At 39.4% G+C, this 15,466-nt stretch overlaps 1 protein-coding gene across 2 annotated transcripts in view; it reads right to left on the minus strand.

Annotated features, from left to right (window-relative positions):
* CHD1L (chromodomain helicase DNA binding protein 1 like) overlaps positions 1-15,466 on the minus strand; it is a 1,563,352-nt gene that overhangs the window by 710,012 nt on the left and 837,874 nt on the right. For both annotated transcript variants that reach the window (XM_044072085.1, XM_044072086.1), the window contains exons 15-16: positions 9,909-10,089; positions 5,526-5,671 (exon numbers count right to left, since the gene is read on the minus strand). In XM_044072085.1, coding sequence (XP_043928020.1) covers positions 5,526-5,671; positions 9,909-10,089 — 327 coding nt within the window. The remainder of the gene's footprint in view (positions 1-5,525; positions 5,672-9,908; positions 10,090-15,466) is intronic.

Consider the following 15,466-nt stretch of genomic DNA (forward strand, 5'->3'; position numbering starts at 1 on the left):
TGGTTTTAAAATCTTCAGGCAGGGGCTGTAGCCTAAGCTAGGAGTATCTGCGTAGAACAGAAGCTGATACAGCAGATCTTGTGGAGGCCTCAGCTGCATCATAGCTGCACTTTATCGAGTGTCTGGCAACCTGAGATGTTAAGAACAGCTTAGATGCTACCTGAGATTTGTTGGTGACAGGCATGGAAGAGAGTAAGGAGGAAGCCTGTGAAACCAAATCTAGGGCACATTTTACATGTGGGTCTGGTAATTGACTGCCCTAAAGGCTAGTGTGGAAGAGGAATATATATTTTTCCCCAGCCTGTCCATGACCTTGCTGTCCTTGTCTGATGGTAGGAGGGAGGAAGAAGGTACGAGTCTGGACTGTTTGTCAGGGGCCACTGCAATAACTGCAGGATCTGCCAAAGGGGGAGGGGCTTTATCAGGAATTTATGCTCATCAGGGACCATAAAAAAGTGGGAGTCTATATCAGAATTGTGAACATTCACAATGTCGAATCTGACATTGTCGACACGTAAAGAGCGAAACTGCAGAACATCAGAGAGGTAAACTGAAATCTCCGTAAAGGTAGATCTCTGTTTACTTCAATTTTGTGTGGTCTCGGAGTTGGAATATTTAACTAGCGGGGGGTATGGGAGTGCAGGGGGGCTTGCCCCCCTGCTTAAAGCAAGCAGGTCTATTTTTTTACTTTTTGTGATGTTTTTATTAGGTGTTCAATGTTACTCGACTTTGACGATATGGTGTTGATCATATCGTATTCGAAGTTCAGTAACTTTGATCATCTAATATAAACCATAAAAGCGGTCAGGTCTCTTGGGAGCTGGAGGTTGTGATTCTGGTATCTTAGAAACTGATGCAAAAGCATCCAGGTAGGCTGGAATCACAGGAAGGATAGCCAAGGGGGGGGGGGGTGAGTCCACCTGGAGTAGCTCAAAATACCTTTTTTGGACTTCTGTCATTTGAGCAGCATCTCACTTGAAGTACTCCCTCATTTTATTTTAGTAATTGTTTCCCCAAAAGTAACGTCCTGGGGGGGGAGGGGTTCTCCCTCAAGGGAGTTCTCATCTAGGCAGTAATAGTCTAAAGGGGAAGCTATTTGAGAGGAGTAGGTGACTGACTCATCAGAGGAGAAGGATGAGGAGTCTTCCTCCTGGGTGTGGGTAGAAGGGATGGAGACAGTTGAGGCTGGCTTGGGGCTGAGGACAGACAATGAAGCAGCTGTGGATGCTGACGGTCTAAGGGCCATAATGACCTGCAGCAAGGACTGGGAAGATGACTGCCAGTCTGGTTGTTCCTCAGCAGAAACAGACAAGTGTTTAGTTTTTTGCTTCCTTTACAGAAGAGTTGATTTAGCAGATACAGAGGGGCTAGTTTCAGGGATCTAGCTTGTAAGTAAAGTTTTGGATTCCTGGACTGAGGATGGGAGTCTGGTGGAACGTGGTTCCCCCTTGACCTCGGCCATAGCCAACACTGGAACAACCTTTGAGAATGTCCCTACAGGTGCTTATGAAGCAACTTCCCCGAGGGTAGACACTGAAGACGCCGGTTCCAAAAGATGTCCCTCAACCCCTATAATGGTGGTTGGTGGGATGTCTGACGTCAGAGGGGCAGAAGTGGTAGGCTTTGCAGCTTTGGCCTTCTTTTTAGGTGGCTCCACCTTGACGACCGATCCCTGATCCATATGCAGGGCTAATCATTTTAACCTCTGGTTCTTGAGGTATAGATTTAGGGCTAACAGATGACTATGGAGGGCTTTCCATATGAACGACTTGCAGATGCTACAGGTGGTGTGGTCATGTTCCCAGTCTAAAGAGAACAAACAAAGCTTGTGGGTATCTTTCTGGGGAATTTGACATCCACACCTACATTTTCCCTTTCTATCGAACATTGGCTAATAAATCAAGCAACAACCAAAGCTCAAGCAAAAATAAAGGTTTCCCCAATGAGGTACTTATCTTTAGACATCTTGAAGACAATGGAGCGAAGCAATTGACCTGATGCTCGACTGCAGCAGAGAAGTTCTGAGGTCTGTGCATACAGACGTCAGATTTAAGGTCCCTGGTTTATGGTCCTGTGGGTGACATCCCACGCACTGGCAGAAACCAGGCTTAAGCTTTCGCATATGAGCCGACATTCGGGTTGCCTGAGGAGGAGGATCCCACAGTAAGAATACTGCAACATGGGAATAGAAAGACATCAAATGTTTTGTGAGTGTAATTGGCAGACTTCAAAATTTCCCTACAGAGTACTCTGTCTGAAGTATTGCTTAAGCAAATGAATGTAATTAAGAAATTACTTTTTAAGCTGGGATATAGGATCTGAATTGCCTAGACATAGTAAGGCCTTGTTAAGATTTAATTCTGGTGGCTGCCAAAAAAGCAGTTTCTTGAAAATGGAAATCAGAGTCTAAACTAACTGTATTTGAAGTAATGAATATTGTAATTGAGCTAAAAGAACTGGAAGTGGGATATTAAAATAAAAAAAAAAATGGAAATTGTGGGAACAATGCATGCAGAATAACGTTTTGTAGGAGGAGTGATGTTTAAGGGAAGGCAGGTGCTGAGCAGTTTATATGATATTGCATTGATGATATTTATACAAAACAATACATATGATGTATAATGTCTGTAACAGGGAACATAATATAGTTTTTCTTTTATATAAATGTATATCTGCTTATGTTTTACACAAGTGATAAATAAATAAAGGTGTTGAAAAAAGAAGTTTAGACTTGAAGTTGAGTACTCCTTGAACAATTTAACAGAAGTATGGGTTCTGTTGAGTCCCTGATGGATTTCCTTGATGGAGTTTAATGCTGTGTGTCCAGACTATAAATAAGTAATCCGTAAAATGGAAATAAGTGAGAAGTCCATGTGTGCAGTGTTGTAGAAATTCCTCTTCTAAGTTTGCCATGAAGAGATTTGCATACTGTGGAGCCATTCTGGTGCTCATTGCAGTGCCCTTAATCAAAGCATTATGTTTTCCATTAAAGTTGTGTGTCAGAATAAATTCTGTAAAACTTGTCCCATTTTATCTGGAGTAATATTATAATGATCTGTTTTCTCTCAAGTACTTGAGACAAGCAGCAATGCCAACTTTGTGTAGAGTGACACAACATCCAATACAGCTTCATAATATATTAGGTGGTAGGTCACAAGCCAACTGAACGTGAAGAAAATGAGTGGTGTCCTGAAGGCAGCTATCCCTTTCATTGACTAAGAGTTTCAGAATCTTCTCCACAAACTCAGAAATCCCCTCGGTCAGTTCCTTTCCCTGATACTCTTGGCCTTTCTGGGTTTCATGTCTTATGGATTTTTGGTAGCATGTAGAAAATTCCTGGCCTAGACTGATTTGGAATGAGGTCTGTTAGTTTGCCCTGGATATAATATGGAAAGAATTTAACAAGGTTTATTAGCCTTTTTGAGTTCTGTTGAGTTGGATTCAGTTAATAAAGTTCTGGATAACCACAGCAGGCCCTCTGTCTGCCTGTTTTATAATAATGCTGTGGTTAGACCTTTGTCTGCCTGTTTTATAATAATGTTGTGGTTAGATTTTAAGGATTTTAGTGTCATTCATTCAGAGGGAGAAAGGTTATAGTCTTTCTGTATACAAGATTTGATGAGTCACACTTTGTTGAAAGCAGTCAGTATAGTTATACAGCTTTGCATTGCATCCACTTGGAGGAGCGAAGGTGTAAGATTTTTTTTACTCATTTCCGAATTCACATTATCATGTCTTTCTGTATCACAAAATAATTCCTTCAGCCTCGGTCAGTGAAAACATTCCTTAGGTTCTCCCAAAATTGTACTATGACAAATGATTTAGTGGGGCAAAATGTAAGCCCTCTCAAAAGGATAGATAGTTCACTGGGAGTTAGTGTCAAGATGGAAAGTTTAACAACACAGAACTGCCTAGCTGTTATAGCTTCTTGTCCTGTAGTGCTAACAGCCATCAGCTGACTATTTGAAAATATGGCATGTTGAGGGTTGTGTAGTTTCTTCTTTTTTTTTTTTTTTGGACAGAACAATTTTAGATACTCCATTTGTATATCTTGCAAAAAGGCCAGATCTGGCTCAGCGGACATCCATTATAGTGAGGAAAATGGGTTACAGTATTGTTTGTGTAAAAGATCCTTATTTGCATAAGTCATATGAATAACGCCTTAGTTTGTCAGAGGTCCTCCTGTGACTTATTCTGCATATAAATAATTTTAGGAATTCTTCAATGGATTCTTTATAAATATGTCACTATTAAGATGTGCTTCCTTCTTTCTAATGCTACGCAACTGCAAAAGCACATAGCAAATTGCAATATTAACCAGGATATGATGAAGAATATGATTTACTGTAAAGTGTCTACCTTTCCACAGCAGAACAAGTAGTAATTCTACAAAAACAAATGTAAAAACTGGACCCATACAGAAACATACATGGTTTGCTACCTGTTAACCTCATAAAATAACAAAATTATACTAAATTATGGCAATCTTAAATGGTACTTACCAACTGCTCCATACTTCATTTTATTGACCACACATCTTTAGACAATACTGACACACTCCATCTCTAGTGCAAGCTAACATTCAGCCTGACAAATGTGTTTAATCTTTTAGACAGTCCACATTAGTCTTCCAATGTCAATGTAGAAAATCAATGAAGGAACAAACTTTGCAGTTTTGTCATGCCATCATCTGGTCCCTGGCAAAACACAGATCGCGGTCCTGGCTGTGTCCTCTACTGCTCATATTAACAGGAAGACAACAGTACATACTTGATGTGACCATGGAAGTCAAAGTTGTTCAAAAGTGATAACCACAAATTATAAAAATGTGTTTAGCTTAAAAATACATATAAATAGTATTACTTTGGTAAACTCTTACTCCATGCATTTTAAATTGTGGAGGAATAAAACTAAGAAGTAGAGAAAGTGCCCCTCTGAGTGCATGCATTGTCACTTTGCAGAATGGGGTTCCCTACAATGACTGTTGGAAAAAACATTGATCACAAAAGTTTTCAGACACTGCTGGTACATTTATGAAGACAGGACTTGGTAATCAAGACTGCTTCAAATGAGATCTGGACAAGTCTCTACTTTAACTCAAAAACATATACAAAACTGTAGCTTTTCCATTACAAAATGCAAAATAAAATAAGATATGTCATTCAGCTATGATAATAGGATCATGTCCCCTTACAAGTGCAAAAAGGGGAGATTCAGTAGACAGATATGCCTGCACTGAGGGGAAATGTAAGAAAAATGGCCAAGGAAATCATCTGTACCTCTTTTATTTCGTATGAAATATAAAATGTGGCAGTCCACTTTACAGCTGCAAACATCAACTACACCAGGGGAATATGGGAGTGATGGCAGTCTCTTTGGGAAAGACATTTGAAGTTAGTTCATGTCCCACTTCTTCAGGCTGTTACTGTCCCAGTGCAACACAAACACTGTCATGATAATTAACATGAACAAAGAGGAACAATAAATTATGTTAGCACCTCAGAAACATATAGCTGGAATCTTACATTAGTTTTATTCCTCAGGGCTCGTCCTTTTTCACAAGTTTCTTCGAGCAAAGCTTTTCTGAGATCCAGCATCTTTTCAAAGGCTGCCTGGTCCGAGGTACTGGCTTCTTTGGAGTAATCTTTGCCTTCATAGATGTACATATGACCTTCAAAAATGAAAATGTGTTCACAGTTATCAAACAGATTGTTTGGATTATAGGTTTTTAATTTCCAAGTGTGACTTTTGTTTTTATGTATGTATAAAGCACAAAAATGCCTGGCATAATACTGACAGCTGCATAGGCATACACTATGCATGTCAAACAATGGAAACGTGCTTAAGGAATGCCTGTTAAAGTCAGTGCTAAGATGCTAAAAGTAATGCTCCTGCAGCTGTTGCATGTCAATACCGTCTGCTTTCAATGAAAAACCTCAGCAATCATTTATCTTACCTAAAGGTTATTTAGTTACTGTAAAATACCATAAAAACATAACAAAACAGACAGAATCTGACTAAAGTCATCCTCTCCAATCAATTTTCACATCTGTATACCAGGTACTCTATTTCAAGTTAAAATCTCATATTGTTTCCACACTGGCAATATGCTTAGCTGAAGCAATACGAGAGCTTGGAGCCCTAGTCATTAAAAAAAAAAAAAAGTGTTAATTCCTTCTCCATTAAATCTTCAGCAAACAGACTGATTCTTTTTCTCCCTAAATGTTTTTCTAACAAAAAAAATAATCTTTCCACTTCACACTTACTCATAGTAAACCATATTGTATCACATCCACTCATCTTTTCTCATGAAACTGTGTTAACTTAATACATTTCTCCAGTCATATTAATAAACCTCCTCTGGCTCTTCTGACCTATATTAATTTCTACCATGTGCAGTAATAACAAATGTACATAGTACTCTAAATTAGGCCCAACGAATGTCCAAATGCAATAGCAGACTCTCTTCACAGCCCTAGAATCAACATCATGGAGATGATCTTTACTCAAAGAAATCTGTTGTCTAACCAACTCTTAACCTACTCATAAGCAATACGCTCAATGCCAAGCAATCCAATAATCTAACACAAAGCAAGGAGTCAAACAACTTTTCTAAACTTGGGGAAAAAATCCTTCAGATTACTCTTACTCATATCTTCAATGGCTCAGTCTTCAACAAAAAAGGCGTTATCCAAACTTAAACCCTGTTCACCTCTCTGCAGATAATCTTCCTGCAGTAAACCTCAGAATTGCTGCTAACGCCATTGCACATCCAGTCTCCATCCTTATAAAGAGGTCAGTACAGAAATCCTATATTCCTACCATTGGAAAAAAATGCCTCATCACCCCTCATCACAAGGATGACACTTCTACCAAAATATCTAATTTCAGACCCATTGCCATCTTATCTCCCCTCTCAAAAATATTGGAAAATGTGTCAATAGCAATTTTTCCAGCATCTCTTTTTACTAGCTAATACTCAACATGGTTTTAGACTTGCCCATAGCATGGCAATTGCTCTCCTAAATTTTACAGGTAATATATATAAATCCAGCGACAGAGACAAACTCATAGCTTCCATATTCCTAGACTTATTGAAAGCTTTCAACACTGTGTCTCATAAAAACATCTACTACGACTTCCACAATGACTATCACAACCTGCTCTTCAGTGGTGTAATTACTTGTCAAATCTCTACCAAACACTGAGATGGAATGTTACCTTTTCCCTTAACTACCTATCAATACAAGTGTTCCACAAAGCTCTATCCTTGGTCTTCTTCTATTTATCTTTATAAATAATCTTCATACTTGTACTAACTTTCAATTTTCAGTGAATTCTTAGGGAAACCAGTCCAAAGTGACATTTTTGTTTTGACAAAATCCAAACAATCTACCCCTTCCTCTCTCAGGAAATCCATTCAGCCGTAACATTTTCTTTCTCATCTTCCAAGGTAACCAACTGCCAATCAATATACACTAACTGCCTAAATGTCCCTTCTGCTGTGTCCTATACATCATGTGCTTTTTGCTTTATCTGTGCAGTGTTACACTGGTTGTGTAGAAAATCAGAATTGGCAATTTCACAATCCTTAAGCCTTACAGCATGAACTCAGGGATGCAGCCAACTCTAAAGATAACCACAATGTTTTCTTCAGTTCCATTAGGAAACTTAGAAATCATGCTGATTACTGTAACCCAATCATTTCTAATAGTCTCAAATATTGATCCCAAAGCTACTGATAACATCCTCTCTGAAAAAAAATCAAGTACTAATTTCACATTCCCTACCCAACCAGCTGTTCCTCTAATACCAACTATCTCATCTCTCCCAAAATCACATGACACCACATCACATCTGCACTACTCAAAACCAAAATGACTAGTTGCATGATATTCAATAACATCCACAAATTTAGATTTGTAAAAGGAAGGTTGCGCCTACAAAATCTAGATAACTTCTTCAGAGGGGTCACTGAAGCTCTGGGTGAGGGCTCAAACGGACTTCACCAAGGCATTTTCCAACATCCCACAAGCTGATATCATAGAGAAGTTCTTCCAGATTAATATAAACCTGTAAATTATTCACTCAATAGCCAACTGTCTCGCCAACAGAACCAGCACCGTTAGCAGAAGGGTACATCTAGTCACAGGAGTGTTACCAGATGGGTTCCACAGGGCTCTGTTATTGGTCTCCTCTGCTCTAGCATCTACTTTGCTACAACTGACAGCAGATGCCAAGGGACTGTAGCTATTTAAGTTTGTTGAGGACAGCAAACTGGATGTAACTTGCAAATCCACCTCAAACACTCAGATACTCTAGCAGGGTCTGTACTAGACCAACACCAGATATGTTACTAAAGGGCTCACCTTACATGATAACAAATGAGGTTTATTTACATTTGGGAAATACACTACTTGCTTGTCTTACCACATGGCTGGTACCCCTTCCAAAACTGATACAATTATCAGGGACTTTGGTAACTATGTTGAGAATGATCTTTCTTAATCATGTTTCAGTAGTGGTATGGAAGTTTTTCTACCTTGCTCAGTTGATCTGTAGAGGTATAACCTCAAGGTCCCTCAGTTCTCTTCCCTTATGAGACTCATTTTGAATACAATGCCCCTTTTAAAAAACACGTCACAATGTTCTTTAGTCAACGGGAAAGTCTCCAAAGTTTTATGATCAACAGGATTTCTGGACTACATAATCTAAGCTATGATGAAAGACTAAAAGCCCTGTCTCTCTATTCTGTCTCATACACACTCCTAACAGGTGATCACTGTTTATCCTTTGGAGGACTGAAAGTCCTTACACTTTTCAACCTCCTCTGCATTTGCTGAATCAATGATCTAACACTCATGTCAAAGACCTCAACCTTCATAACAAGATCAACACCACCTACTGGTGTGAGAGACTCATAACCCAGCGTATTTCCTGCCTTTGGAATAAATTCCTTTGACAAGTTAAACAAAGCAACAGCTTATCTACTTTTAAAGTTAGAACTTGACAATTGGATGGGAGGCCACAACTTAATGTGCAGGGTATGAAGAAATAATCTTCTTACCAGGGGAAATTAACATACTCTCAACAGCAAGGGGCATTGCAGCTAAACTTCTCTGGCCCTTCATCTGTAAGCTTTACATGAACCTATGCTCTCTTATCCAGTTTAGGTAATGCATACAATATTAAGTAACTATGTTTTAGGTCTCATGATTATTACACTTTGTATAACAATGTACTTTTTAGTTAGCAATTTATGCAACACTACACTGCATTTATTACTTTAAATGTCTTCACTCTGCATTTCACTACAAAACTAATATACATTAATGCAGTTTCAGTTATACTGCATTAATTGGGGACATTGGACCAGTTCATTTTTCCAGTTAGCTAATTAGTTAAGAACATGGAGTCAATGGCACTAGTAAAGTCCAGGCAGACATCTACCACCAAATTATGCAGACACAACCTGCTGTCTAAAGATTATTGACTGAACATTCAATATTATTTTATTCAACCATAATGATTTTTAACAAGCCGACAGCCTAAAAGAGCAGAAGTAAACATAAATATTTAGATTTCCCTTGCTAAAGTTATACAAAATTTTGCTTTCCATGAAAACTACAAAGTTATTTGAAAGTAAAGAGGGTACAGAACAACTTTATGTTCCTTTGTAAAATAATTGTCCCCTTTCCTCCCACATCAAAAGATGTGTCATTAGGTAATCTGGTGACCCCCTAATTAGTGTGTGAGTGCAGCCTGCAATGGACCAGCTTCCCAATCAGGACTGGTTTGATGCGTTGCCGACAACCTAGCATAGGATAAAGTGGGTATTGGAGAATGAATGAATAAACAAATACTCCAGAAATGAAGACAGCTGTAAAATGAATTCCTTTGTGACTTACATTCTTCCTCAGGCTCTTCTTCCTCTTCATCTTCTTCCTGGTCCATCTGGACAGGGTAATCATCTGTCACCCACTCTCCTTTCCTCGTCGCTCCCAGGACTTTCTCAAGATCGATGTCCCTAATCGTGCTCTCTTCTGTTGACAGCAACTCATCTAAGCCAAACTTCAAGATCTCACTCAGCTGGGAAAAGAAAGCAAAATGGTTAGCCATGTCAATCTCCACAGTAGCTTTCCTTGTGCAACAATAATCAGCAAAGGCCAGGAATGTGACGTGATAATGTTACTACTCACAACAAAAACAACAAAACTCAAAACTGTCACAAATCTAAGAAAGGAAACTACATGATAGGTAACCAGTTGTCAGTTATAGCAGCAGGTCAGTGCTGGAGATTAATACGGGGTGGGGGTCTCATTTTGACTCCTCTGGACAGTGCGTGAAGTTCCAATGTCAGAATAAGATGGTGAATGTACTGCTATTCAAGTTCCGCCTTAATTTCCTGGACATATACTGCCCTGCTACAGTGGGTGAATACACATCACTGTCACCTTCCTGTTGATAAGCTGCCACAGTGGGTCATTAATACCTTCTGGGAATGCACTACGACAAAGGTACATACAGGCCTTATACTGTGCTCAATCTATACACAGCTGTCTTGTAATCTTCTCACTATAGGTGGCATTCATAGTCTGGGGCTTCGCATTTTCGTAGTGGTGATCAGTGAAGAGCAGTGCTATGAGGTTATGCAAATCCGGACTTTCAAGATAAGTATAGAAGTGTGGAGGACATTTTGTGAACATGCTCCTCCTATTTGAAACGTGTAACAAGATTAACACATAAGTGAAAAGGGGATGATTACTATGCTGTTAAGGAGGTTTACATATATGCACATAGAGTTCGATTCATGGACATAAATCTATAATGAACTCATTTGCATACAAAGTGTGTAAATCACCCTGAAGTTACTCCAGAAAGTAGAAGGTTTCAGTCAGAATACGGAGATGCGAGAGGAGCTGATCTGGTGATTCTGCATACCTGGGCATATTACTAAAGAGGTTAATTGGGTAAAATTGTTTTATTTTAGTGCTTGTGCATACCTGGACGCTTTGGTGAAATGTTTTATTTTAGTGCTTGTGCACACCTGGACATATTACTGAAGGGGTCACTTGGATGAATGCTTCATTTTGATGTTTGTGCATATTGGGGCACATTACTGAAGGGGTTGCTTAGGTGAATGGTTCACTCTGGTGCTTGTGCATACTGTGGCACATTACTGAAGGGGTTGCTTAGGTAAATGGTTCACTCTGGTGCTTTTGCATACTGTGGTACATTGCTGAAGGGGTTGCTTAGGTGAAGGGTTCATTCTGGTGCTTGTGCATACTGCGGCACATTACTGAAAGGGGCGCTTGGATAAATGCTTCATTTTGATGCTTGTGCATACTACGGCACATTATTGAAGGGGTTGCTTAGGTGAATGGTTCATTCTGGTGCTTGTGCATACCTGGAAACTTTCTGAAGGGGCTGCTTAGGTGAATGGTTCATTCTGGTGCTTGTGCATACTGGGGCATGCTACTGAAGGGGCTGGGGGAAATAATTAATTTGAGTGTCAGGAAAGTGCTTGTGCAAACAGGGTCAGACTACTGAAGTGATGACCAAGCAAAATAATTTATTGTGTCATTATACTGTTTGTGTATACTTAATACAAACTAATGAAAGAGTCGTTAGGGGAAATAATTCATTTGTGTGTCAGGGAAGTACTTGTGCATACTTGGACAAACAAGTTTGCAGATTGCAATTCCAATACCAAACACAAAACACTGCATTAACAATGGATGTGTGTACCACAGGGATGTCAGACTATGAATAACAAAACCGTCTCATTAGCATACTATGCTTTACAGCATTTCTCATTTGCATCTCATTATTTTTTAGGCCTTGCGCATTAGCATAAATGGCCTCTATGAATCGCAGTTTTGTTACCCTCATTCACAGGCATCAAGAATACCCCTATCGCATTTGGGTAAGCAACTATAAATACTGCCTTATATCTTCTAGGAATGTGGGAAGGTTAGCTTAATTATAAAAAAAAAAAAAAAAAAAAAAACACTTTCACAAGATAGGAGTGGGATATGCATGAGGCAAGGAGCTAAAGAAATCATCACATGTGACTTGGAGGGATAGCTCTTAGCCACACAGCTAGAAAGGAACTGTTATGCCATGAGAGTAAAACATACACTGCATGAGCAATAAAACACCATGATGTGAAGGCTGCATTCTTATAAATGTAGAATGAGGCAGTCATTGAAAATAAGCCAAAGTTCATGTGCAGTGCCGCAGGGCTAGGTTTACAAAAACGTATCCACACAGTCCAGTGCATTATGGAGCAACACTTATAAAATGCATACACATTGAAGAAAACTTAATTTTTAGACAAGACACTCAAAAATGTTTTTCTTTTTAGTGCTGGAAAAATTATTATAGTTAATCATTCTTTCATTAACCAGGTGAGTGAGCTGATCCATTGGACACTTTCAGCAATGCCATAGGTCACTGGTAGTTGAATGTTGCACAAGGTGACAAAAAATAAAATCAAATGTCGATTATTTACTTTAAGACACACCAGGATGTGCAGTAACAACGGCCAACATAATGTGATGTATTTTGCGTGTTATTCCAGCCCACTTTAAAAACTACGAATGCTTAAAGTGCCCTTATCACTTTGCTTAAGTGTTAAGCACTTGAATATAAAACATTAACAGGGCAATTTTAATTATTTATATTAAATAATTGAAGGTGGTTTCATTCTCATCAATATATAAATATATAAAGAAAACATTAAAATGATACATATAAATATTTATAAATTTTTTTAATCAACTTACATTTTACATTAATTTACCTTTAGAACTTGGCATTTCCCTTGCGCATTATAAGACTTTTGATTAGAAAAAAAATATATAATAAATAAAATAAAAATGTAATAAAAATAAACATTACCATCATCATCATCATTACTGAATAAAATACATGCTGGGGAAAACAACATAAAAGTGTGTGTGAACGAACGCATAAAAATGTTTATGACAGAAAATGGATTATAAGTATGATTCAGAAAATGCATTGACATAATTACTGGATCAGGAAAAGTATTTGTGACTGGAATTAAATTTGTTAGTGATAATGGGTATATTCACGTAAAAACATGACTGAAAATATTTGAACACATTCTTTAATTTCAAAACACTGGTGCTAAAAACATTACATTACTTCTAATAAATAACTTAAATACTCATAAGAAGAACCTTGCTTAGAAAATGATAAATCAATTAAGTACCGCCTATTACCATCCACAACTGCACAAACTTCAGCAGTGTGTGTTAATATAAATAAATTGTCAAGCATTCTGAATTACTGTACAAATACAAAACACTACATATACAAATAATAGGTTCATAGATGTGTACTAGGCTAATGGCCCAGGAGTTTTTACAAGCCTAGCCCAAAAAATATTTCCCTGGCACCATGTGCCACCAGATGTTAGTTCATAGTCCCTCTGTCCAGTAGGGCAACTGGAGTGATCCCTGAGGTGAACCTTCTGTCACCCATCCACTCATCAAGATTTCTCTTGAAGAAGGTCAGCAAGGTGCTCTGCTTGACATGAATGGGAATCTTATTCCAGAGTATGGGTAATCTTTGGTAGATGAACATGTCCCTCCAGCATGTTCTGTTGATTGTGGTAGTGAGGTTGTGATCTCTGGAGCGTGTGGCATAGGAGATTGGGATTTCTTTAGGTGTAGCATTTTAAGTAGGGCTGGGTCGGACATGGCTTTGCAAGTCAAGCAGAGATCACCTCTGAGTAGACGATAAGAGACTAAGAAAAGCTGGTTTCTTGAGTCTGTCCATGTAGGACATGTGTTTAAGGCCTAGGATCCTTTTTGTGAGGTACTTTTGTGGCCTCTCCAGCTGTTGTAGGTGTCTGGTCAGGTACATACCAAATGGGATTTTATATTCGATGATTGGTCTTAATGAGGGATGAGTAGAGAGGGATGATGACCTTTCTTTCTGGATGCGAACCCTTTGCTTATAAGATGTGCCACATAGAAGGACTTTCTGACCACAGTGGCAACATGGTAGTTGAAGGTGAGGTGGTTGTTGACATGGATGCCCAGATCCCTTATGGCCCCTTCAGTGTTTAGTGGGCTCCCATCGACATGGTAATTTGTGGGAGCTGAGTTTTTTCCAAAGGGAATGATAATGCATTTTTTGGCGTTAAGCTTAAGGTCATGGCTCCGACACCAGTCATTGGTCTCAGAGAGGCCCTTATGTAGGATGCCTGCATCACTTGGGGAGTTGATAATGACTCCTAGCTTGCAGTCATCAGCAAACTTGGTCAGCCAGAGTCCCTTTGTGTTTGCCTAGACTTCTGAAAAGTAGATGCCAAACAGGAGATGGCCCAGGACCGAGCCTTGTGGAACTCCACTCATGACTGGTTGACAGTCTGACTTGGAATCCGCAACTTTCACACTGTGGGTCCTGTCTGTGAGGCAATTTGCAACCTACTTGGTGATATAAGGATTGATGCCTAGTTTGGTGAGTTTATCAATGATACCAGAGTACAGAATGGTATCTAAGGCCTTGGCCAGGTCTAGGTAGGCTGTATGCACTGCCTTACCCTCATCCATAGCCTTGGTGACAGCCTCGAAGTAGTCAATCAGGTTTAGCAGGCATGATCTCCCCTTGACGAAACCAAACTGTGTGGGGTCAAGAGTTTGAAGATTGCCTATATCTTTGAGCAGGTCCACGATGATGCGCTCCATAGCTTTGTATACCAGACACGTCAATGTAATGGGGCGGTAGTTTCCCGGGTCTGTAATTGCTCCCTCTTTGTGGAGAGGGATGACTGTAGCAGTGCGCCTTTCGTTAGGGACAAAGCCTGAGGTAAGGCTATGATTGAACAGGGCACACAGGTGTGGTGCCATTTTTTGTAGTTCATGTAGGACGCAGCCGGGGATATTATCAGGTCCCATGGATGCTGTATTCTTGGCTTTGGATAATGCAGCTTTTTCTGTGTCACAGAAATGGTGGGTACCAGGCTTTCTTCTGGTATTGTGACAGGGCCTTGGGGAGAGGGAGTAAAGTTGGCACTGAATCTGTCGGCCAGTATGTTGGCTATATCTGTTGGCTCAGTATAGGACGTGCCATTGTGCAATAACTCGGAGCAAATTTGTGTATTACCTTCGAGGTTCTTGATATAGCTATAGAAGGCTTTGTGGTTGTTTTTGGTGTCAGTTGCAATTCTGCCTTCATAGCTGGCTTTAGAGGATTTGATATGGGATCTCAAATTTTTGTTGAATTTGGCAAAGGAATTTTTCTAGTCTTGTGATTTTGTTTTTTTCTGCAACAGTTTCTTCCTTCTGTTGTACAGTTTATTGATGGCTGGGGACCACCAGATTGGCTTCCTTTTTTTGGAGAGCATCTTGGTTCTATTTGGTATGGCAAGATCCATGCATTTGTGTACGTGCTCGTACAGTGCACTGGTGTATGATTCGGCAGTCATGCA

Source organism: Protopterus annectens, chromosome 5.part0 (assembly GCF_019279795.1).
Source record: "Protopterus annectens isolate FY-2018-M chromosome 5.part0, PAN1.0, whole genome shotgun sequence".
In the NCBI taxonomy this organism is placed as follows: domain Eukaryota; kingdom Metazoa; phylum Chordata; order Ceratodontiformes; family Protopteridae; genus Protopterus; species Protopterus annectens.